We start from the raw sequence: 25,824 nt of genomic DNA on the forward strand, positions 1-25,824 counted from the left end.
TGTTCACCCCTCCCCCCGCCCGCCTACGGTGGCCGAGCGGGCTCGCTCACCGGCGCGCGTCGGCCCGCTCGGCGTACAGCATGAGCTGGCTGAAGCAACCCCAAAACGGACACCGCGTGAGCAGCATCGAGCCGAACTGCATGAGCAGTTGTAACAGCCGCCGCCGCCGACCCGGCCCTGCCGCCATCTTGGGGAAGGACAGTCGGCAGCCGGCCTCGATCTCGCTCCGGAGGGAGCAGCGGGGGCGGGAAGGAAAAGGCGACGGGGGAACACGAACGGAGGCTTCCGGGACCGCCGGCTTCTCTCTTCCGACCGGAAACTGAGCCCAGCCCCGACCCACACCAGGCAACACGTGGTTCCGGCTGGCGCGGGCGGGCGCGTCTGGGACGTCTGTCTGCGGAGACAAAGCGCAGCTCGGCGTCCTGTCCTTCCCACGCTGTCAATTTTCGCTTGTCTGGTTTGGGCCGCTGGCTGCTGCTTATTTCGGTCATTTTAAATCCAGATTCAGGCAGGAATGCAAATAGATTCAGCATTGTATATTGGAAGGAGGGATGTCCTGTGCTTCTCAGGACCTCAGTTTCCCCATCTGCAAAATGAGGGATTTGGGGGGAAAGGGCCGCTTATGGCCCTTTTAGCTCTAAATGCTGTGATTCTAGTCAAATTTCCATCTCTTCCAGCAGTCTTTTGAAAATTAGCCAAACATGCAGGACTGTGAGCAAGTGAATTCTCCTCTCTGGCCCTCAGTCCCCTCGTTTTATATGAAGGTGAGATTGAAGGGATTCTGAGGTCCTTTGCCGCAGCACTGACTTCTCCCAAGCAGCAGGAGAGTCCTTAGGGACCGGCTACACTGGTACTATGCTAAACAAATGCCCCTTTGTTCGTTTGTTCACTAACTTGGTTTATCTAGCCTTGCCTAATCCTGCCTCCAAGCCCCTCCTTAAGGTTGGTCTAACACGGTTTCCCCATTTGGGGATCTGTTCACATCCAAGGGAGGGGGATGGGATGAAACTTGTGGAAGAGATGGTATGTTGGATTTCAAAGGATAAGTATAATTGTAATAGACAAGTTGGGGAGGAAGGACTTTCCATACCATTCCATTGTCCACGACAAAATCCTGTTGTTTCCACTCACCCTCTGCCTCAAGGGAGAATGTCCTGTTTTCTAGCATCCTTACCACCTGACCATCCAATTTCATTCCTCTTACCTCCTCCAGATCTTTGTCAATGTCTTTTTAGTTATGAAAACACAGGCACGCTAATAAATTGATAAATCTATGAATTAGCCCAAATCATTCAGGAAAGTAGTTTGGAATATGCTAAGAATGACTACAATGTTCTTCCCTATGGACATACTCATATGCCTGGAGGTCAAAGATAGGTTCACATAAACACCAAAACTTTTTCGGCAAGAAATAAGGAACTAGAAATGTTTGGTGCCCATCAATTGAGGAATAGGGAAACAAATTGTGATACATGAATGTAATGGAATATTTGCTCCATTTGAAAGGATGACTATGGAAACTAGAGAAGCACGATGCAGTCAAATAAGCAGAACTAGGTAAGCAACATGCACAATAACCATAACAATATATACAGTATAAAAATGAAAAATAATCAAAACAATTACAAGGTCCCAAAGTGGTTCTAAAGAAGAGATATGAGCAAGTAACTCCTCCCTTCCCTTTTCGAGGTGGGGGGGACTGTGAATGTAAAAATTGCATATATGTCTGACTGAACCAATGTGGTTAATTTTGTTGAATAGCTTTTTATCCTTTCTATGAAAGGTGAGATATTGGAAAATAAAAGTGACATAAACTTAAAGCTTCCCTATCTGCTTCTCAGAACTTTGCTGGCCCCCATCCCTTCTAATATTTTCAGAGCTTCCCTTATTTAGAAAACAAAACAAAGATACCTGAGAGCAGCAGGGTGGTTCAGTGGATTGAGAACCAGGCATGGAGATGGGAAGTCCTGGGTTCAAACTTGACCTCAGACACCTTCTAGCTGTGGGACCCTGGGCAAGTCACTTAACCCCCATTGCCTGTCCCTTGCTGCTCTTCTGCCAGATGTGTAAAAAAAAAAAAAAAAAAAAATTTTTTTTTTGATACCTTAATGGTACTAGGAAGGAGTAAAGAAATGAGCATACCTTTTATCTGCCAGGAACTATGCTAAGTGTTTTGCAGATATCTCATTTGGTCCTAACCTTAAGAGGTAGGTGCTAATATTATTCCCATTTTACAGTTGAGGAAACTGAGTGACTTGCCAAGGTTCACAAAGCTAAGTGTCTGAGGCAGGATTCTGATTCCCTACCTGATTTCCAGCCCAGTATTCTAGTCACAGTGTCATCTCCCTATCTCTAAAAATTCTAATTTTAAATATTTCTATAGTCATTTATTACTTCCATGTCTTTGTAGAGGTATTTGAGGGAGGTTAGGGGAAGGAGACAGTCCAGGAATGTTAAAAATTACATGTCACATTTTTTCCATATACTGGCTTCCATTTTCTTAAAAAAAAAAAAATCTTTAAGAGATGACTCTTTAGTAAGGGGAAGATATATAGGGGAAAATATAGGCATTGTAAAAGCAAAAGGTCAGTATTAACCTATTTTCTAAAAGGGTAATATACAATGGCTACTTCTACTGTCTCATCACCCTCTTCTTAACTTTTTCTCCTGTTTTCCCCCTATATAGCTTCTCCTCACTATCATTCCTCAAGTTCAGGGCATCTCACCCAGACTATTCTAATGACCTCTCCTCCTGGCTAGTCTCCTTACCTCTAGTCCATCCTCCAGTCATAAAATAGATGGTGCAGTGGAAATGGGCTGTATTTGGAATCACCAGGTCTGAGTTCTAAACCATTTACTTAGCCTCAGTGACTTCGAATAACTCAACCTCTTTGGCTTTCAGGGTTTCCTTACCCACAAATGAGTTTGAACTAGATAACTTTTAAGATCTTTCTGGTATTATCTTATGAATCTTCCTAAGCAAAGTTCTCAACACATCACTTCCTTATTCATGAATCATCAGCCTAGCTCATCTCCCTCTGTATGTCCCATGCTTTTGCCAAATGGTATTCACTGTTCCCCTGCCCCAGCTTTGCTCCTGCTGTTACCCCTGTCCCTTTCTCATGGCATTTATATTTCCTGCCTCATATTTGTTTAATGTGTTATCTTCCCAGGGCTGCAATATATTTTCCAATATGTATTCCTCACAGTTCCTAGTCCAATGTCTTGCACAATACAGGACATCTAATGGACAATAAGGTGTAATTTTTTATCTAAAGCACCGGGCTATAGTCTGGACATTTGGGGCACTTGGTAGAGGAGGTACTGGGGTATAACTATGTAAGACAACTGGAGATGTAGAGGGGGTAGGGGTAGGAGCAGGGGCAGATTAGCTGATGATGACAAATAACAAGCATTTCCCAAACTCAATATTCCCTCCCCTCCCCAAACTAAAAAAGGCACAACAAAAAGAATCCATTCTCCAACAAGTTTTATTTCTCCTGAAACCAATCTCCAGTTCAGATCTGGAGGACAAAACTGCAGATGCATCAGTGAGGAACACAAGTCATTAAGCTGTAAGTCTAGATAGAACTGAAAGTGCTTGTTCTTTGGACATCATCTACAAACTCAGATCCGCTTCAAAATATGGCCCTTAATAGAGGCCAGGGAATGTTGACCAATGAATCACTAAGATTTGCAGGGCTGCAATGGGTAGTTAATAAAAGCTTTCTTGGTACTCCATTCCAAATCTGCTATATCCCGTATCCCCAATTCTCCTCTGCACCCTCCCAGCATTCCTAGGAGAGGAAATCCAATTTCCAGTCTTGGAACAGATTCTGGCATCTTATATCACTAACACTTGGTCAGAAAAAGTGAGGGAAGAATTGAAGGAGTCACTTCTTAGCCCAGTGCTCTACAACATTCTTAAATCTTTCCCACTTTCTCTTAATGTTAGTCCCTTCTCTCTACTTATCTTGAATTTATCCTGTATATATGTTCCTTCTTTTTTGAAAACCCATACCTTCTGTCCTAGAACTGATACTAAGTATTGGATCCAAGGCAGAAGATTGGCAAGGGCTAGGGCGGTGCTGGTGAAGACATGACACTTCTGCTCAGTTCCCTCTCTCCACAGCTCCTGAGGACATTTTTCACATGCCACACCCAGCAGCCCAGCCCAATTCTACTTCCTCTGTTGTCTGGGATAATGTCAGGGTTCACAGGCAGCTTGAAGGTGCATTCTGGACACTTGATCTCTAAAAGGTTTGTCAACACTGGCTAGGCAATTAGGGTTAAGTGTCTTGCCCAGGGTCACACAACTGGGACATTATCTGAAGCCACATCTGAACCCCAAGACCTCTCCTTTCCAGGCCTGGCTCTATCCACTGAGGCGCCTAGCTGCCTCTCTCAGATGTTATTTCTACATGGTGGTTTTCATTTTGTTTCACTAGACCAAGTTCTAGAGTGGAGACTATTTTGCCATTCTTTCTATCCCAAACATTTAGCACAGTGCCTGGCATATAGTAGATACTGATTAAGTACTTACTAACAACCACTAAAACTGAACTGGAGATGGGTAAAAAAGGGTCATGGAATGGAAGCACCTATACCTGACTTCTGGGCACTCCTAGTCTCTCTACCTCTGGCCTCCAACCAGCCTAAAACCTCAGGGATCCTTCTTTGATTATAGTGTTCAGCACAATATACCTGTCAGTTCAGATCCTGCCAGAGAAGGCCCCATATAAATTAGTTTCCTAAAATGTGCTATTTGCAAGTGAAGTCCAGCAACCCAAACACTCTGTGAATCACATTTGCATAAGTAGAGTGTCGCTTATAAACAGGAGCCTGATGCCCATAATAGATGTCCACCATTTTCTTGGAATGGAGTGTTCCAGCCAGTTCAGGGAAGCCTATTCCCCTAAAAATGCCCTCCTCCAGTAGAACCAAATGGCTATGGCTTAGGTCAAGAAGTTCCAGGGTCTCCAAAAACCACAGATTTTGAGATTTGACACAGGGAGGGTCCAACTCTTTCAAAGAAGCTGAGAACATCAGGAAAGTCAGGTGCAAATAGGTAAGCCAGTTATGACTGAGGAGGTGATTCAACTCAACTAGGTGGCTCAATGGATAGAGAGAATAGAGAGCCAGGCCTAGAGACTTGAAGGTCCTGGATGCAAATCTCAGACACTCCCTTAGCTGTGTGACCCTTGCCAAGTCATTTAATCCCCATTGCCTAGCCCTTACCACTCTTCTGCCTTGGAACCAAGACAGTATTGATTCTAAGAGACAAAGTAAGGGTTAAAAAAAAAAGAAGCCTAAGCCAGAGGGTTCTGAAGTTGGATGCTATAAAGCTCTGCAGGGCAGCAGTACCCAAAGTCTCCACAGCCCTTCAAAGTATCTCCTCGGCAGGTTGTTGAAAGTTGTGGCTATTCTTGAACCAGGGGCCATCAGAGTATTTACTGGGGAAGAGCTAGGAAAGCTGTTTTCTTGCAAATTTTCCAACACAGTCCTAGGAGCTTGGCAAAAACAAGGAATAGTCAGGTTGCTGCTATAGCCCCCAGTGTGATAGCCATCCTCCATATGGGGCTTGCTGCCACCCCAAAAGGGGAGTTTATCACCATGGCAACACTAGCCTCTAAACCTTATAAGGGAAGTGGGAAAGAAATAGGATGAGAGTCTCCACTAGCCAGATGGTTAGCAATATCACCTGGGTGCTGGAGGAACCTGAACATGTCACCTTTCTACCCTGGCCCTCAGAAAGTTTGCTGACACTAGGTAGCAGAAAAAGACTGTCATCAGTAATAAACTAGGGTCCCTACCTTAAAACCACTCTTCCTAACAACCTCAATGCTCAGTAATGATGATGATGATGTTGATGATGACGATGATGACAACTAGCAGTTATATAGCACCTATTATGTGCCAGGCCCTGTGAACTTTATAACTATCGATATTTACAACACCCTGGGAGGTAAACTGAGGCAAACAGGTTAGGTGACTTTGCCCAGGGTCACACTAGTTATCAAGCTGGTAATCTAGTAAGTGTCTGAGTCAAGATTTGAACTCAGGTTTTCCTGATTCCAGGCCCAGTGCTCTGTCCACCACATCACCTAGCTGCCCAGTTTGGCCTAACTTAGGAAAAATCTGCCATCATAAAGAAGAAACTGAGGTAGCAAGGACATAATGAGACCTAGGCACTGACTCCTAGGTACCCTGGTTCAGGATTCCTTGTTTCCATCCTCTGAAGATTCTGCCAGTTTGCTGGTCCCTACAGGGCTCTGGGAAGAAGGGAAAGAAAGGAATCAATGAACATTTCCTATGTCTGCTTCTCCCCCCCCCATATCCCCAAAGCAGACATCTGATGATACTCAAAACTTTCAGGCAGCAATTGCCAACATTTTCTCCTTGAGTCCACTTGGTTCAAAGAGACAAAGGTAAAGATTCCTCCACCCTCATTAATGCTGAGGTTCTCTGAGTTGTATCTGGCATCACAACCTCTGCCTATTTCAGCAACTTGTTTCAGGTTCCAACAGCGGCACCTTTTCCATCTCTTTACTGACAGCCCATACTCACCCACCCATTTCAAGGGGAAATTACACCAGTAGCTATCACCAGCAGCCTGTTTGGACTTTAGCAATATCCTCCAGGCAGGGATAACTGACTACACAGGCAAAGGGAGGAATTAAACAAAATACAGTGAAGAGAAGGAAGGGGAAGAGAGATTCGGGCAGGCCAACATGTTTTCTACTTTCCATCACAGGAACAAAGATTGAGAACTGGAAAGGGATTCTGAGATTATCTAGTCCTCCCCCTAATTTTAAAGAGGGAAGCTGAGGCACTGAGAGGTAGTGACTTGCCCAAAGTTACAAAGGTAGTAAGTTGCTAAATCTAAAGCTCTTCCATTTGGCTATATTCTATAAAAGGCAGTTGTAACAATTGGAAAGAGCACTGAACTTTGGAATTGGGAACTGGACTCAAATCCTAGCTTCAACACATATTAGCTGCATGATCCTAAGCACATCACTAAAAGTCTCTGAACAAATTTCCTCATGTAAAATGAGGAAAACTACTTACCTCACTACTTACCTCACAGGGTTATGTTGAGGAAAACATTTTGTAAACCTCAAAAAATGAGGAAAGAAATTATGATAGTAAGAATATTAACTCACATCATCATGGGAGGAGGAAGAGAGAAGGATGATGCCTTATCACTATAAAAATTCTTTACCAACTCCTCTTCTGAAAATCTAAGTCTCACCTGTTTATCAAATCAAAGGACAGTGCATCACAGGAGAGATGGGTAAGTGCTGTCAGAGAAAGTCAACTGCCTTGTTCTCTAGAGCCCAGACTCTCTTCCTTGGAAAGGACCAAGGCATCTCTGTTTGGAAATATCCTATTAACACTACCAAAGAAATCCATCAGCATCTATAATTCACCAGGCAAGTTACTGCCCCAGATCTTGGTAAAAGTACCAGGGAGAAGGAAGTAGGGTAAGAAGTTCTGTCTTTTTTTTTTTCAGGACCAAAGGAAGTGATGTAGCTATACTTTCAATGGGAACAAAGTCCTTCATTAAATTTAGAGGTCTAGATGCTTAAGCTACAACCAGTTAGGCAGCTTCTCTGCCTTGCCTTAGGAAATATGATTTGCTTTCCTTTCAAGTATCTAAGTTTCTTTATCTTCCTATTCTATGGCATCTCATTCAGCTTAGAATAGATTTCTTGAAATCAGCCAAAAATCCTTCACACCCCCTCTCAGTACCATCAGAAAGCATCACATCCCCCACCAACCAGGAAAAGGGAAAGCAAGAGCTACTGTGATATAAACACTGCCCTCTATGAAGATACCAGACTTGAGCATAGAGAATCTATGAGGGAGTGAAAAGAGGACTGGCTACCACTAGCTAATTCCCAAAGATATTTTAATGAGTACTGAGCATCTGATTAGATAATGGATTTGCAGTCAAAAGATCTGGGTTCTAATTCTGGCTCTACTTACTGTGTAACTTCCCTTCTGATTTGTTTCCTCTGAGATCCAACAGTGAAATAAGAGGATTGAACTAAATGATCTTCAAAGTTATCTTCTAGTTTCAAATATTATGATGCTATGAGTTTGAGGGAGCCTGGATTTGGAGAAAAGATAGTAAAAGTATTCTTTGCCCCTTTCAATTAGTACAGAAGCTGAAGACCAAGACAAATTACACAGTAGGGTATTAGAAGGACTTGCAGATGTGATGGCAAAAGCAGCATTTTTGAAACACCATGCAGAACAGAAAGATGCCAGGAGATTAGGGCTAAATGTCCTTTTCAAAAAATGAGGAAAAGATTCTGAAAATTTTAAAACTAGTTTAATAGTCTTTGGTAAACATATAGACTCCTCAACAAATATGTTTAGACAACATAGAGAAGATCTCTAGGATCCAGCAATGGATTTACTAAAACACATCATGTCAAATTAATCTCACTTCCTTTTCTAAGAGGTTTACTATCAGACTGGTAAAAAAGGGGAGGAATGTCCTAGATATGATGTATCTTGATTTCAGCAAAGCAATGTGACAACTCTTATTTGTCCCTGTGGACTATGTGACAGAAGTCACTTGATCAACTGTACCCAACTGTTCTTTAATGAATCAATCACAACTGGAGGTGTTCTCTAGTGATATATTACAGGCCTTTGTTTTGTACAATATTTTCATCATTAAGTTGGGTTAAAGTGGCATGCTCATTAAATTTACAAATGACAAAACCAGAATAGCCTAAATAAATTAGTGACTCCCATGAAACAGCAAGAATCAGTAGAACAAAGTCAAAAGATTGGAAAAATAGAAAAAAAGGTTAGTTATTTGATACAAAAAAAATTTAACTAACCTGGAAACAGTGTCAAGGAGAAAAATTATGAAATCATTGCATTCTAAAAACAATGATTTTTTTTAAAAGCTTAGAAAGGTTTTTTAAAATCATAACTGAAAACTGTCCAGTTTTATGAAAACCAGAGGGCAAAGTGAAGATCTAAAGAATTCACTTATTACCTCTTAGAGGAAACAACAGTAGGAAAAGTCCCAGAACATCATAGCCAAAATCCAGAATTCCCACTTAAATAAAAAATACTATTAAGCACACAGCAAGAAGCAATTCAAGTATCAAGTAACCAGTCAAGAATCCAAAAGATCTGGCAGCTTCTACTAAAAACAAGAGATCTTAAAATATAGTATTCCAAAAGGCAGCTGATACAGGCTTACAACCAAGAATAATTTACCTACCATGGCTGAGTAGAATCCTGGGGGAAGTGAGGGGTGGGATGGAGGAATGGATCTTAAGTAAATCAGAAGACTTTCAAGCCTTTCTAGTGAAAAGACCAGAGCTGAGAGGTACTTTGAAATACAAAGACAAGAGTCATAGAGAAACCTAGAAAGGCAAATTTAGATGAGCAGTTGGAAAGAGCTATATAATGACAGTGTTAACATTCTAATGCAGGAGAGGAAAGAACTGTCCATTCACAAACTAAATGTCTTTAAAGGGCAATGAGGGAATTAAAAAAAAAAAACAGTCCTTGAAGATAGGTTCTGTTCAGAGGATTTTAAAGAAAAAAATAAGGATGTGGAGAAAAGACAAAGAAGGACTAGAACTTGCCATTTCCCATAATTAGGATGTATGAGAAGAGTAAATAAACATGGAGGAAGGTTGCATTAAATGAACTACATTCTTATCTGAAATGGACAAAGTATGGTTGAACACACACATATACACAGTGTGGTACAGAAATATATCAAACTAGCAGGAGAAAAATTGAGGGGAAATATGGGGTGGGGTTAAAGAGGAAGAAGATAATGAAAGGGAATAGCTGAAAATAAAACAAACTTCACAATGAGAAGAGTAAATTGCAAAAGAAAAGCAAAGAACTGTTCTTAATTAAGAGCTATTAAGATGTAAGCAATGAAAAAAGGTGACTTCAGAGAATCTTGAAGAGTATGAACTCAAGTAAAACAGAAATGCACAAGAAAAGCAATATAGTAAAAAAAAAAAAACACAACCTTTGAAGACAAGAATTCTGTTCAAGCAATACCCAGCCAAGTCTAGACTTCCTATGTTGCTACTACTCCTCTCATAATAGGTGAGACTTATGATGGAGAGACATCCATTTTTGGACATGGCAACTGCAAGAATTTATTTTGACTCTACTTATTTGTCACAAGGCTTTCTTTTCTGTTTTTAATTTGGGGGACGGAATGGGGATAGTAACAATGCCAAAAACTCGGCCATTTTTTTTAAAACAAATTTTTGAACTTGAAACAATTTTTGAAATATACCAAAGCAAAAGCAAGTTCAGACAAGTAAGGCAGTTTTGAAAGTAACAAGTGGAGTTTATTACATGCTTTAAAAAAAAGGCAGATTTGCTGATGACATAATTTACTTAGAAAATTCTATAGAATCAGCAAAGAAACTAATTGAGAAAAAAGCAAGTAGTATGAAATGGAGATTCACTTCCATATATACTATGTGATGTGTATAGGGAAATACTTGCTTGGTGGGGTTTGGTATTTATGTTTAGACTTTGGTTTTTAAAAAAAAGGTGGTTTTTTTTTTTTAACTCTTTGGTGGAACTTTAGCTGATAAGCTCCAGTCTTAGAGTTAGTACATAAATGTGGGTCCTGATCCTTTCCAAGGATTATGGTCTCTGCCTCTGAATGAATTTTCCCAGGGCTTTCAGGCAAGAGTCAAGGTTGTAACTTTCTCACCTCCTTTTAGTTATATGCTTGACTTTGATCATGAAGATCAGTGTTACTCATTTGAATCTCTTGTGCAGCCTTTAGTTAAGTCACTTTATCTCAGTGGGAACTTCAGACTTTTTTATCTATAAAACAAAGAGGCTACACTAGATAATCTCTAATGATTCCTTATAGGTCTGACTCATTTAAAGGGTAATAAAATGGTGACTATTCAGGCACAAGAAAAACAACTGAGGGAACTTGGGATGTTATCTTTAAGAAGGCTTAGAAGAAAAAATATTTTTTATAGCACTTTGTGTAGCAAAGAACTAGCAACAAAGTGGATGCCTATCAATTGGGGCATGGTTAAAAAATATTATGGCTTATAATGTAACTGGATTGTATTGAGCCATAAAATATAACAAACATGAAAAATTCAGAGGCACTTGGAAAACGATATACATATACATATACATATACATATACATGTACATATATATATATATACATACACATATATATATATGAATTGATGTTGAGTGAAATTACCAGAATCGGGAAAAATTTTACAAAATGACTAGAAGAGTATAAAGAGTCTAACTTTTGAAAGAGTTCAGAACTCTGATCAATGCAGTGGCCAATGATCAATTATGACTTGAGAAAAGTGAAGATAAAATATTATGTCCACTGCTTAGCAGAGATGGATTAGAGGTGCAAGGCATTTGTTTAGCTCAACTACATTATTTCTCATTAAAGTTCATAAGAGGACATCATCAGGGCAATTTCTCTTGCCAAGTTAAATATGACACTTTTTGTTTTTTAACTTTTAGTATCAATTCTAAAACAGGAGAGTGATAAGGACTAGGCAATCAAGGTTATGTGACTTGTCCAGGGTTACACAGGTAGGAAGTATCTGAGGTTAGATTTGAACCCTGATCTTCCCCACTCCAGACCTAACACTCTAGCCACTGTGCTACCAAACTGCCTCTTTAACATACTTTTAAAAAGCTAAACTTCATAACAAGTTCATAGTTCCATATACAATCTAAATTTTTTTTTGTTTTCTATATAAAGGAATATTTTTATGATTTCACTGATAGTAAGAACTCCCAGATGAGGAAACTCCATTTACCAAAGCAGGTCAGCACCTTCTCTACAATTTTAGTCTTAGAGTCACCTAGAGCACCAAGAGGTTAAGTGACTTACCTAGCATCACACAGCCACTTTGTGTCAGAGGTGGAACTTGAACCCAGGTCTTCCTGGCTCCAAGGCCAGCTCTGTATCCTCTACACAAGTCATAAAAAAGATAAACAATTTTTTTTTAACTTAAGAGACAACTATCTACAAATACCTGGAGGGTTCTCATATGGAAGAGGAAATAATATCCTACGTTAAAACTGAGAGAAACTTGGAGATTGTCTAGTTCCACTTTGTCTTATCAATGGCAAGAGAGTCAGGCCAAGAGGCCATAGTCGCATGGTTATTTCAAGGCAGTCAGAACCAGAACCCATGACTCCAATCTAAATTTCCCTACTATAATGCATCCCAAACTAATAGTTAGTATGTTCTATAAAAAAGAGTACTCTATAGATATGACCTTGGGCCAGTTCCTTTCTCTCTCTGAAGCTTTTTTCTCTATTAGAGAATGACAGCCTTAAACTATATAACCTTGAAGGTCTCTTACAAGTAAAAGTCTATCCTAAAGTCTACTCTCTCTCCTGTTTCTATAACATTTCTGGGTCTTGTCAACAAAAACATCTTTAAAAGTACATTAAATGTCTAACTACACAAATACTAGGTCTGAATCATCTGGGAATTAGTATAGCTCAATGTGGCTCTGGAGTAAGTCATCTTCCATCACTGGGTCTCAGTTTCTTCATCTGCAAAATGAATTGATTACACTGACCTTTAAGTCCTGTCTAGCTCTAAATTTATCATATAGATTTGGTATGAATTTGTTCTTAAGAAACCCATGCCAGGTGTCAGGTCTTACCATTCTTCCTAAGGTAGTCCATAAACCATCTTTATAATAGTCTACCTCAGAATTCTGCAGAGGCTGATCAAGCTCAGTTTCTAGAACCCTTTTCTCAAAATATTCCATATCAAGCCACACTCCTAGTCTCCAAAGTTAGTGAAAGCAGTCTGAAATCACAACTGCAAGTTCTTTCAGTACCTTGGATAGAATTCATAAGAATTACAGATGGAATAATTCAAATACATTTAAAGCAGCTAAGTGCCCTCTTGTTATCCTCTCACTTACCTTGGGTTTCAAGATCCAAATCACTCTGTTCATTTTTACCTTTTCTAGTTTGAAGGTAATTTCCTTGACAAAGACAAAGTTAACTACACTTCAGTATCTCCATTTTCTATTAACATTGAATCTTCTGCCTCTAATACCTACAATATATACTTGAAATCCTTTTGTTGTCCTTAGATAATTTTTTATAAGCCACAAATCATCCTGGATTTACTAAACCTTAGTTCTATTCTGTACTCCTTCTTTTATCTTTACACTTTTTTTTTTTAATCCCAAGAGCTCCCTGTGCAGGTACTTCGAGTCTCTTTAAATTTCTGCTCCTTCTCTTTATCATCAGGACCATTCATGAAAATCATCAACGGAATTTTGTGTTCAGATAGCTCATATCTGTCTCTAGTCTTCTTCCCTCTCAAGTCTCTAGTCACACTCTCTGAATTTCTAAAATCTGCTTCTTGCAGGGGACTCATTAACTACATCTAGCATTTTGTTCTTTTGCTATTATGACCTCTAAAATGACAACCACATTACAATACATTTCATTTCACCAACCCATTATTCCTATTGATGGGATCAGACATACCAAAGCAGAGCCCCCTCATGACTTGTTCTAACTTTTGGAAGGTGACAGGTTTGAGACCATTCTGCAGCATCACCTATCATGAGGATGTAATCAAATGCTCATGTTTTACTCAATACAGCAACTTTAAGGACAGTCTTTAGATTTAAACTGGGTCAGCACTGAAGGTGTCAGATTACCAGCAAGGGAGAGAATTTAGAGTGAGGGTAGAGAATAGGTTGAGAAAATTCAAGGCCAAACAGGCAGAAGATATCTATCTTTCCCTTACATTTTAGTTAAAAATTGACACCAAAGAGCATCTCTAGTTCTATTCACTTAATTTTGGGGGAATGGGAGGCTCATTCTTACTACTGCCTAGGCTGACATCAGATGCTCCATCTCTTCTTGCAAAACCCTCAATAGGGAAATTTCTCAATTCATAATGCTTGGCATTTCCACTATTCCTAGCCAATACTGATTCCTGTAAATTTATTTTCTCTAGTCTTAACTTGTAATTCAAACTCTAATCCCACTGCTTCAAAGTGCCAACTGGACATTAAATACTAAAATGTCCCACCATGACCTCAAACTTCACATGTATAAAATTTATGTTCCTACCCAAATTTTCCCTTAAGATTCTGATGCTTTGAAACCTCCCTTATATTTGACTTCTGCCTTTCCCTCACCCTCTAAATGAAAAGAAAAACCAGTGAAGTCTCAACCCACCATTTCTCTTTAATGTCTATCAAATCTGTCTTCCCATTCCTACTATATTTCCTTCACTATGGTTATCCCACCTAAAGTTTACAGAAACTTTTTTCTTCCTTACCTATATATATAGCCTTCATCTTCAAAAATATTGTTTACTGAACCAAGAAAATACCTAGGATAATAATATGCATGAGAACCACACAAAAAAAATATCAGAATGCAGGTTAAATGCAAGCACCCTTCTCAGTTACACAGAGCCACTGATGAAATAAATGCCTCCCCACCCCTCCCTCATCCCCAGTAGAGATGGGAACTACAGCTGCAGAGTGTTACAAAGACTTTCAAATGTAGTCACTGTGACTATGTTTTCCTTAATGATTTCTTTGTTTAAGGGAGGCTTCTGTGAAGGACAGGTATAGAAAACAAAAAAGCAACAATAAAACATCTAAAAGAGTTGCTTATTTTACTTCCCTACACAAACACCTCTAAACACTTCCCATAATCTATTGGATCAGTCCAAACTCCTGTGTGATATTTAAACCCTTTCACAATCTAGAACACCAACATATCTTCTCTTCAACTGTGACCCAAACTAAACCCCTTCCTCACAATCAATACTCATCTCCTGATCCCTCACTCAGTACTTGAATATCCATGATTTCTATGTGAAGATTCCTTCCCCCAAAGCAAATCACATCCTCTCTATGAGGTAGCAAATGTTCCTCAAGGTTGTGGCCAAAGTATTCAGTAGTCTAAGGTCAACCCCATGACAAGCCTCTCTTGGTCCCTGAAACACCTAAGTTTACCACAGAACCCATACTTGCAGCCTCTGGAACATCCCAAGACTTGCCAGAGCTTTAGGTCCAAAAATGTAGCTGCACTTAAGGGACCCAGGAACAACACCAAGTCATGAAAAAGTATGAGAGAGAAGTACTTTTGTGAAGTATCCATCAAAAACACCAGACTTCTTTCAATCACCACCAGCCCAGCTCAAGTTCCGTCTCAACTAGGCTTCTCCTTCCTCTAAACACGTACAGATGGTACTTTCTATGTGTTTCATTATTTTAGTTCATAATATATTGTATTAAAATTTGTCCACGTCTCATCTCCTTAATGTAATCTAAGCTGTTTTTTGTTTGGTTTGGGGGACAAGGGGAGGGTGTTAAAGGGAAAAAAAGCCACTTCCCTAGTTTCTTCCAAAAAGTACAATAATTGAACACATAATAATCCCATGATACTTATTAGGAGAAAAAAAAATGTTCTTTGGTGAGAAAGAATGACTAAGAAAGAAAGTAGGTAAAATTCTTTCCTTTCTTTCTGACTTTTTAAAAAGATCCATGGTTGAACAATGATCAGTGTCTATTTCCCTGAGGGGCTTAGATCCCATTTTCCTGTCTCACCCTTTTTGACTACAACTCTTAACTATTTCAAAAAGAAAAGTTGTAAATGATTACTTTTACCTCTGGCTAGTGTCTCTGGAAGCCTAATCTCTTTCTTTAGAAAAGTATGCACTGAACCATTGCAGGAGTATCTACAATCCTTTGGAAGGCAGGTTCTACCTCGGTCACCAATTCTAATGTCAATATAACCCTAGCAAAGGCATTTCCTAGGTTCAATCCTATATCTTTCTTGCTAAAAATTCTTAACATGTCCTCAATGAAAATGAAGAAAAACTGGTTGGTCCATACTCTCCTAAAAAGCTTAAAAGGAAAAAGGTTTCCAGCAATATCTCTAATTTTGCTTCTCCTGGCTAAATTTTCCTCTTGCCCTTTTCTCTCTTTTACTGGATTTTCTAGCCTTCCCATCAACCTTTTCCTGTTTCTATTATGGAATTCAAGCTGGAGGCTCCAAGCTCTTAATAAAACTTAATAGCAATTACACTTGGGAGACTATTTCTTGGTTCTTATGAGACATAACTATGACCTTCTGTTAAACAACTTAAAACACAGCTATACTTGTGTGTATATACACAGTAAACTTGTGAAATGCTCTCAAACACTTTTTCCTTATAATCAGGTATTATGCACCGCATATCCAGAAAGATTCTGGGGAGGGTGGGGGAAGGGAGGGTACTCATCCTTGTTAAATCACATCCCCTTCACTCCAATCCCCTCCCTATCCCATGGCACACGCAAACCCACTGAGACATAGCTGATGGTTAAAAAATTTGGGTTTTATTGTTTTTGCTAAACAATACTAAAAAAAAAATTATTTTTGAAGGCAGGGCTTGAATTATTTAGTTTTGATCCATTTATTTAAAAAAAAAGGGGGGGGGGGGAGACCATGGCCAAAAAAATTTTTTTTTACCTAATTTCATCCCCAGACTCTAACCAGTTTCATGGGTGTTATCTACAACCCATCCAGTACCTGATGGAAAAACATAACAGCACACTACCCAATTATCGTTGCCCTGTGGCACATGAGGAAGGGTATGATAGTTAATTCTCAGCATGTTAACCATAGCCTACCAAGCTGGTAGGCTAAATTTCAGAAACACCAAGGTTTTTTGACTATTTGCTGAGCAAAAACTGTCATCAGCTAGTAAAGGGAAAGAGAGGGAGTCTAGAGATTACTCAAAATTTGCCTAGACCAGAAAATTTGGGAGCAAAGTCAAGAAGAGATAAACCAGAAGGGTAAGGATAATCTAAGGTGGAATTTGATAGAGACAAGAGGCTATTCTCCCAGGTCACTTGGAAGAAAGAGCTTGTCATTCAAGCAGGAGATGAAATATGCCATGCAAGATGATCCTTGCAGAGGACAAGAGAATGAACAATTGTATCTCCAGTCTACCAGGGAATGTTGTGATTATTTCTAGTTACATGAAGTGGAGTAAAGGGAGAGAATCCTAAAGTTTTAGGACACGAGAAATTCCAGCCCAAGGAAGCAACTAGAAAACACACTTAAAACATTAAGATACTGTGAGTCCTCCTCCCTCACACCCTGCATTCCATCTACATACACCTGACTCTCCAAAGGCTGGCAAGAGATTCTGGGATTAAGCCAAGTTGTTTGCTTTGCTATGGAGGGGCTTCTTTTTCTTGGGGGGGGGGGGGGAAGGGGGGAGGCCTGAAAGTGGGTGGGCCATGATCTAATATAGAGACCTGCAAGAAGCAGAAAATATTTAGAGAACATTTTANAAGCCAAGTTGTTTGCTTTGCTATGGAGGGGCTTCTTTTTCTTGGGGGGGGGGGGGAAGGGGGGAGGCCTGAAAGTGGGTGGGCCATGATCTAATATAGAGACCTGCAAGAAGCAGAAAATATTTAGAGAACATTTTAATATATATTTTCATATATATATTTAAAGATAAGAAAAATAAAACTAATTCAAGCCATGCCCTGTGCAAAAAAAAAAAATTAAAGTGAGGCACCTATTTGCTGTTCTGGCCTCAACACAAATATCACAGTCAGCTTGTTATTTTTATTTCAGAACGGAAGATGTCAAAGGTTCTCCCATTTGCTCAGAAGGCAATTATAACCACTTATAAAAACTGAATGGCAGGGAACAGAGTAGGAGAAGAAAGTCAAGGGAGAAAGGACAGAAAGGGAAGGGTACAGAATATTTTCAAAAATAAAATTAACAAGATGACTGTTCCAGGAGGAGAAAAAAGAAAAAAAAAACATGGTAGACAAAACAAGTCTGTTAGTCAAGTAATGATTCAACTTTTAAATTATTCTCTCGTTCTTTTGTTGTTTTTTTTTGTTCAAGTCTAAGGTTTGGAATTGTTAGCCCTTCATTAAAAAGAGCTAACGGGAAATAAAGGAATTCCCTCCCCTCCCCCGGCCTGCCTCCGATGAAGACGCCAATGTCGCCTCCCTCCTCTGTTGGATGTTGAAAGAGTCCCCCAAGTGTGCGGGGTGTGGGGACTCAGGATGACAGAGCGGCCTCCTTCTGTGTCTGCTGTGCTTGTGAACGCTGCATTACCTTTTGGCTTTCCACATCTCTAAAATGTTTCTCAACCTGCAAGAAACCAGCAATAAGGAAGGGGATGGAAAGAGGCCACACCTCCCACAGATTCAGTTTCAATACTGTTGCCGCCCATACTTGACTGGTCAGCAACTGTTTAATCAGATGGATTAATTCCTGCCTCCCTTTAACCCAAAAGGTGAGCAGGAAAGAGGGAAACATTCAGTGCAATTCCAGTATGCAGCTGCATGGAGAAGAACTTGAACCTATAAGCTACTGAAATGAGTGGAGACCATCTCCCAAATATGAGATACATGCTCTCATTGCTACCATACTACCATAGATACTCAAGAGTTAGCAGTGTCCTGCATTTCTATCCAGTTTTTTTATATCCAACTTGGTTAATTGCCCTCCTGCAGTTTCTCTAAGGAGGGGCAGGAGTTCTTTACAAAAAGCATAACCACAGTCAGAAAAGTTGGATGGGTTTGTCCTAGGTCACATGACAAGCCACCAGCACAGCAGTGACTAAAACCTTGGGCTTCATACTGCCAATCCAGGTCTTCTCAATATTCTCTACCCACCCCCACACCAAAGTAACAGTGTCAATTCAGGAAGCAAAAGAACATGACTTAGAACAATGCTGACTGTTCAAGTTCAATTTAACAGACATTTATTATGCAGGTGACTCTGTGCAAGGCTCTGTGTTAGGCACTGACAAGATACAGGCTTATTTCCAGTGGATTCTAAATAGCACAGAAGATGACAAGTAGACAAACCATTAGACTACGGACTAGTTGAGGTAATACATAAGTACAGAGGAGAGGTACAAAGTGCTATGAGACATCTAAGGCGGAAAAGATCACTTCTATTTGAAAATGGGACATGAGTGGTGATTTGGAAGAGGGTAGGGAGGACATATCCAGGGAGCAGTAGCCCAATCTGAATTCTGTAGAGCGTTTTTAAGAATACTAATAAAAGATGAAGCAAGCAAGTCTTGAATGGCAGGCTAAGCAGTTTGGACTTCATTCAGCTGGCAACAGGAAGCCACTGAAAATTTTTGAGAAAGTAATCAACTAGGTATTAGGAAAATTACTTTGGCAAAAGTATTCAGGATATAGTAGGAGGCAGGGAGAAGGGAAGATCAGTTAAAGGCTAATACAGTAGTATTTGGGAAAGATATTCTAATGTCAAAGAAGAACAACTAATACTGACCATCTCAGATAGAGAGGACAGAGCCAGATACTTGTCTTAGTCCAAAAGGGCTAACAGTCTTTCTCAATCAGCAAGCATATGTGCAAGGAACTGTGCTAAGCCCTAGAAATACTGGGATACAATGAAAAGCAAAACATGGCCCCTGACCTCAAGAACCTCAAGTTCCAATGAGGGAGACAACATGCAAATAACTACATACGTACAAGATAGATACAGTATAAATGGAAAAGACCAGGAAAAGGCCTCTTGTAGAGGGTGGGATTTCATCCAAGTCCTAAAGGAGGCCAGGAATGACAGAGGGAAGAAGTGAAGGTTCCAGTTAAAAAAGTACAGAGGCAGGGGCAGTGGAGGTGGCTCAGTGGATTGAGAGCCAGGTCTGGAGACAGAAGGTGCTGGGTTCCAATATGGCCTCAGACACTTCCTAGCTGTGTGATCCTGGCCAAGTCACTTAACCCCCATCACCTGGCTTATACCACTCTTCTGCCTTGGAACCAATACACAGTATTGATTCTAAGACAGAAGAGGTTAAAAAAAAAAATGGTACAGGAGTCAAGAAATAAAAGAGTATTGTGTGTGAGCAACAGCAATCAGATTATAGTACAGTTCTGCTATAACTTGACATATGTGCTCCCAAAAAGCAGTGTGCTATGCAAAAACAAACAAACAAACAAAAAAACAACCCACAGAGCTTAAGGGGAAAATATGTTTAAGGACCCAATGCCCAAAAACTTTTATCAGTGATCTGTAATAAAATAAGAGAAAACCCAATAAAAATAGTAACACAGCTTTATATCATAATAGTTAATAAAATACAAAAATACTACAATAGTGATAGTGCCAGTGATCTCCAGCTATCTTTGACCTCTAGCTGCTAAGTGGTCCATTCCTAAGAGGTGAGGAACAATGACCCAGAGGCCATGGCAGATAACTGGGAAAGGTAGGGGGTTGAGGACCAGCCTTCTTCCAGCGCACAGTTCCTAGTACACCAGAAGATATACAATAAATGATATTTTACCTTGAAAAAGAACTGATACTATTTGAGGAAGTGGGCATTGGAAGGCTTGAGGCTTGTGAGTAATTATGATTGATGCCATTTTCTTCACTCTTGATGTTTTTCATATATAAGTAAACTCAAATCTGAGTTATGTTCAAAATCCTCCCTAATACATCCATCATGTTGGAACAAACTCACATTTTCAAAACAAGCATTATAATAGAACTGACTATAACTGGATCATAGAGTAGGTAGAGAAAAATAAGATGTAAAGAGAATGAAAACCTAGGAAGAAATCAAATTCTGAAGGGCTTTAAAAGCCAAACCATGGATTTTACATTTGATCCTGGAGGGACCAAGGAGACGATAGTTTATTGGAGGAGCCACTGGTATGGTCACATTTTGCTCTTTAGGAAAATCACTGACAGATAAATGGAGCATGGACTAGAGTAGTCTTGCAGCAGGGAGACCAACTGGAAGGCTACAACAATTGACCTGGCCTGAGGTGCTAGAGATCCACACAAGGGTGGTAGCTGCAGGAATAGGAGAAAGAGGAAAATATACAAGGAATGTTGTACAGGTAGAAACACCGCCACCTGGTAACAAAATCCATGTGTAGGGAGTGAGTGTGCAAGAGGAATCCAAGATGACACTGAGGGTGCTAGCTTGGTAACTTTGTTTAATTCCTCCCTTTTCTTCAAGGCCTGTTCAACTTTTCCCAGTTTCCCCAGTTGGCCATAATCTCCTATGGCTGAATTCCTATAGCACTTCATTCACACCCCTAATTACATATAGGACATAATCATGTCCTACATTACAATTATTTGTGTACATATCTGATGTCCCCTACTAAAGACAGTGAAATAAGGATCTTCCTTCTGCATCTCCACACAGCAGCTAGCACAGAGCATTGCACACAGCAGCCACTAAACACAGAATGAAAAAATGAATGAAGAGAGGTTTAATGACAGATGGTCTGATCCCAGTTCCACACAACAGTGGATACCGTAGAGGCAGTTAAGGAGCAAAGAATCCTCTTCACCACACAGGTTCTCCCTGTACCCCTTAAGAACTGCTGCTCTGGATGTTTATAAATAATCAGTAGAATCGAAAGTAAAAGGCATAACAAGTTGGTGGTAAGCAGCAGGACGTGCTGGAAAACATGCAAAAAGCAGCAGAAGATATTTCACTACATGATTCTGCCATGAAGTAGGAAGATGAACATTGAGGAACCATCCTCTGCCCAGGGCCGCGTTCCTCGTACTTACTATTTTTCGTACGTGGCTCAGTGCACTCCCTTCTTTGCCTTTACAGTTTTCCACTTGATAGGGAGGTGCAATAACAACTTCTTCCATTACTACAATGTTTTTTTCTTGCCATTTACAGTCCTTAATGCTGGGAGAGGGAGAAGAGAAAAGGTGAAATCCCACTTCGTTGTCTTAAGCATATCACATTCTCTACTCCCAAGGACAGCACCCTAAAGGAATGGGCCCAAGAGATACCAGAGCACCAGATACAAACATGTAAAGAAAGGGATAGCTATGGAACACTTGCTAATCACCATACATTAAGATTCCTTTTAGAAGGGGATATGCACTTAAAATGAACCAAGGTAACACCAAACAAACAAAAGTGAGGCTCAGGGGAGCCACTCTACAGTCTGAGTGACGTGAAGAGTGTCAGAAAATTGTGTTCCCCAGAGAGACTCACTTGCCTGATGGTTGTAGACTCAGAATTCCAAACCAAGCTCAGGTTCAAACAAAAGCTAGACTTGAGCTGCTGGATCCAACTTAGAAGTCCAGGGAGTCCTGGAGAGAGACAATTCCTCTCATAGCAAAAGAGCTATAACTTATACCTTGATAAACTAACTAGCTTGGCCATCTGCCCTACCTGGCTCCTCTTATGTATCAGATGGCTGGACAATGCACCAGGTTATACCAAGAATCCTAACAGAGGCTCCTTCACATACCTGTAAATGCTCAGATTCTTAAAGCTTGTCCTCATGATAACAGTGATACCAGCTGCCATCTGTGAGTTCAAGCCCTGGCATTTAAAAGGGGCAGGTGAAGACAGCATGAAAGGAAAGGGCATACCTTTCATCTTTCCAACAGCCAGAGGACCCAGTGGAATGTCAAATGACTTGTGCTATGGCAAAAGGTCTTATTGGCAGTAACAAGGGTATTGGCCTTGATAGAGCAGTTATAGCAAAATCTGTGTACTCTTCTACTCCCTGTGCTCATCATAAAAGAGGAGTAATAATGACAGGGACTAGGAATACCTATAAGACTACAAACAGATGGCATGGCTAAGCATTTGACAGTGAGTGACCACCTTTCATAAGAAGAAAGAAATAGAAAAGACAACCAATCTCCACCCACTCCCCTCCTGTAACTACTTACGTCTTATGAATGGTCTGGAAAAGCTGTTGTCCCTCCAGAGAGACACCAGCACTAATTGCATAGGCCTGGCTCAGCTTCTCCTCTTTCTCTGTTCGAGCTTTGCTGGCAAGCTAAGAGACAGAAAGAAGAGAAAATTTAAGACATTTGGTTCCGCTCTTCCCACCAGCCAAGTAACATGCTGAAAAAAGTAGTAACTAGGCTAAAGAAGAGAGGCTAAGAAAGACAGGCTTGCGTGGATTCTATGTCCTCAACAAAGAAAACCTAAGCAAGCAACCTTGCAAAGAAGAAAAACAAAAAAACCTTCATGCTTAAGCCAGAAATATTAGTTGCTTTTCAGTTTTGATCTTCAAAGTTGTGGTGTAACAACATAGTAACCCTTGAGATGTAAAAAATTGGAGCCTATGAAGTCCCTTTCTGACCACCTCTGTAAGTTACATTCACATGAAGAGTCCTAAGTCTATGAAATCATTATTTCCCATTTACACTTCTGAACACACTGGTTTATAAAACAAACAAAAATCTTTCAACAGTAAAATAGATGGCTTGAATTCTATTTTCTGGACCCTGTCTGCCCTCTGGTGGAATAGAAACTGGAGAAGAAACAATACATGGTACAGATAGTGACCTGTTGGGACAGTTCTTTTTATGTGTATCCATATTTCCAATCCAACAACTTTCCCCCAACACCGAAAAAGATTTTTGGTTCCACATCCATACTATCAGTCAGTGTAGTAACAGTTCCCAATGGTGTAAAAATTCACTTTTATCTGTCAAAACAGATCTAGAAGGTCAGTCTACCAAGAAAAGGCATATGATTTCAAAAACAAATGTTTTTAAATTATTTCTGGTTTTGCATTATTCCTGTCACTACTCCCATCTATTTTTATAACACTTAGCACAATGCCTGGCACAAATTAGGCACTTAATAAATGCTTCTTCCCTCACATTAACATGGCTAAGCAACAGTTAACTCTACTAATACTGGTGACTATTAATATTGGTAAGCCTTCCAGGCACACAAAGATTGTTCCTTCTCATCTCCAGAACATCAACTTCTTAAATACAGGGAAGGCTGAATCTGCATTGTGCACATAGTACCTCAGAGATTAGCATCTCCAAGTATCAGAAGGTACAACTGGGAATACAATCTCATTTTTGCAGTCTTTCTTCAAAAGTACAACTCTGGCACAACCATAGATGAGTCAAAAGGAAGAAGAAAAATAAACCAAAATATTTAGTTCTTCATAGCTAAGTCAAAATTTTCTGATGGTAATATGTTAAGGCTGTCTGACAGGAGATTCCTGAAGAAAACAATCACCCTCAGGTTTCAAGGCACTAAATACACTGCCCCACTGCCTCCCATCTGAGTTTCAAAAGAAATTTATTACAATCCAGAGCACAGAATTTCTGCCAAAAAAACTTTCCCTTGCCTTGTCAATTTGGGTACACAGAGACATTCCAATTTGAAGGAAATAGATGAAAAAGAAAAAAAGAACAAACCCTCCAGTAATTCTCAGTCTTTTCACATAGTACCTAAAACACCTGGCCACTCAAAGCCTTGGAAATACTGTACATATCTCATCAAGTCCTCTTGTGCTATTTCTGATCACTGGAAAGAAACTTTAAAGAAACAAGTATACAAGATAGATATCACTCCATAGGACCTTGGCAAAAAACAGCACCAAGAGAGGCTCCTGGCCTCTAAAACAGTTTCTATGGAAGAGCTGCTGGTGGCATATTTTAAGTAGCAGCAGTCAGTCTTTGGTCGCTAAGACAACTCTCTTCAGAGAGGGGGAGATATACATTCTGCTGAACTTTGGACTAGCTCCTGGAGCCAGAAGATTTCAGGAAGGGAAAGAATAAAGACTTCAGGAAGGGGAAGAATAAAAGGGCTGCAAAGCTTCAGAGTATGGCTCCCTAATGAGACCCCAGCACAGCCAGAAAAAAAGGGAAGGGGCGGGTAGGGAGGGAGACAGTTGTGCAGATGTCTGCCACATTAGCAGTCTTTCATTTTCAACAGTCCAAACTTCCTTCAAAAATGTTTACTGCAGGAAAACAAAATCACCCAATATTGGACCAGATGAAAGCTGTTTCTGACAAGATTATGCTGACTATATCATTTGAATGTTCCAACTAAAATGTATATAGTCTAAAGAGACCAGTTAACAGCTTGAAACCACTAGAACCCAGTCTATTCAGAAACAAGCAAGTTTAAGAATGCTTACCAAAAAAAAAAAATCTAATAATAAACTTCTGTCAGTTTAGAAGCAAAGGCTGGGGTAAGCCAGTCTTCAAATATAAGAAAGGATGCTTTGGAGGCGAAGGGGAGTGGCACAATGAGGTAATAGATAAAATAAGTTTAAATCTCAGAAGGGAGTTAGATTAAACATTAAGAATAGCATTCTGACAAACTAGCTATATAGCCACATCTCCAGAGACTTTTAAAGAAAAAAACAAATATTTGCAAGAGTTTAAGCAAAGCCCTATCTGGAAGCAGAGAACTAAACTAAATAATCTTGCTATTTTTTTCTAGTCCTAGGATTTGAATGCAGCCCAAATACTGGTGGATAATGAGGTCCATGGAAGAACCACTAGAAAACACCTCAATAAGTATAAATTTTTGTTTTCCTGTTCCCTATTCTCTTACAGACTGCCCCACCCATTTTCAATCTCTCCTTATCTGCTTCTGCCTACAAATATATTCAAAAAACCTTCACTAGGCTTTCCAATCTCCTCAGTCTACTGCCTGGTAACCTCTACTGTCTTTCAAATCTAAATTCCTATAAGTCTATACTCATTGGTCTCACATCCTCTATGACTCAGTCCTCAATTCTTTTGCTTCCAACTTTAGCACTCAACTGAAAACCTGCACCTATCTGTCTGCCACATGAGCAGGCAGAATCAAAGTAGCTAATGATTTAACTCTCCAATCTCTTTTTGTCCAATCGGATGGCCTTTTTTGTCAGTCCTCATTCTTCTTGACCTTTCTGCAGCATATGGCATTGATAACATACTCCTTGATAATCTCTTTCTTGGTTCTCTACTACCTGTCTGACTCTCTCCTTTCTTCTCTCTGACATCTGTGGTTCCCATGTG

General features: G+C 40.0%; 2 protein-coding genes across 3 annotated transcripts in view; both read right to left on the bottom strand.

Annotated features, from left to right (window-relative positions):
• The window catches only part of TMEM101 (transmembrane protein 101), a 10,412-nt gene extending 10,120 nt beyond the window's left edge, over window positions 1-292 (bottom strand). The window contains exon 1 of the mRNA XM_044677022.1: window positions 51-292. Coding sequence (XP_044532957.1) covers window positions 51-187 — 137 coding nt within the window. The 5' untranslated portion in view covers window positions 188-292. The remainder of the gene's footprint in view (window positions 1-50) is intronic.
• A 17,105-nt stretch (window positions 293-17,397) lies between these two features.
• Window positions 17,398-25,824, bottom strand: part of LSM12 (LSM12 homolog) — a 28,552-nt gene continuing 20,125 nt past the window's right edge. For both annotated transcript variants that reach the window (XM_044671858.1, XM_044671859.1), the window contains 3 exons: window positions 22,729-22,838; window positions 21,598-21,724; window positions 17,398-18,177 (listed from right to left, as the gene is read on the bottom strand). In XM_044671858.1, the coding sequence (XP_044527793.1) occupies window positions 18,085-18,177; window positions 21,598-21,724; window positions 22,729-22,838 (330 nt within the window). In that variant the 3' untranslated portion in view covers window positions 17,398-18,084. The remainder of the gene's footprint in view (window positions 18,178-21,597; window positions 21,725-22,728; window positions 22,839-25,824) is intronic.

The sequence above is a fragment of the Gracilinanus agilis genome, chromosome 4 (assembly GCF_016433145.1).
Source record: "Gracilinanus agilis isolate LMUSP501 chromosome 4, AgileGrace, whole genome shotgun sequence".
Lineage (NCBI taxonomy): Eukaryota > Metazoa > Chordata > Mammalia > Didelphimorphia > Didelphidae > Gracilinanus > Gracilinanus agilis.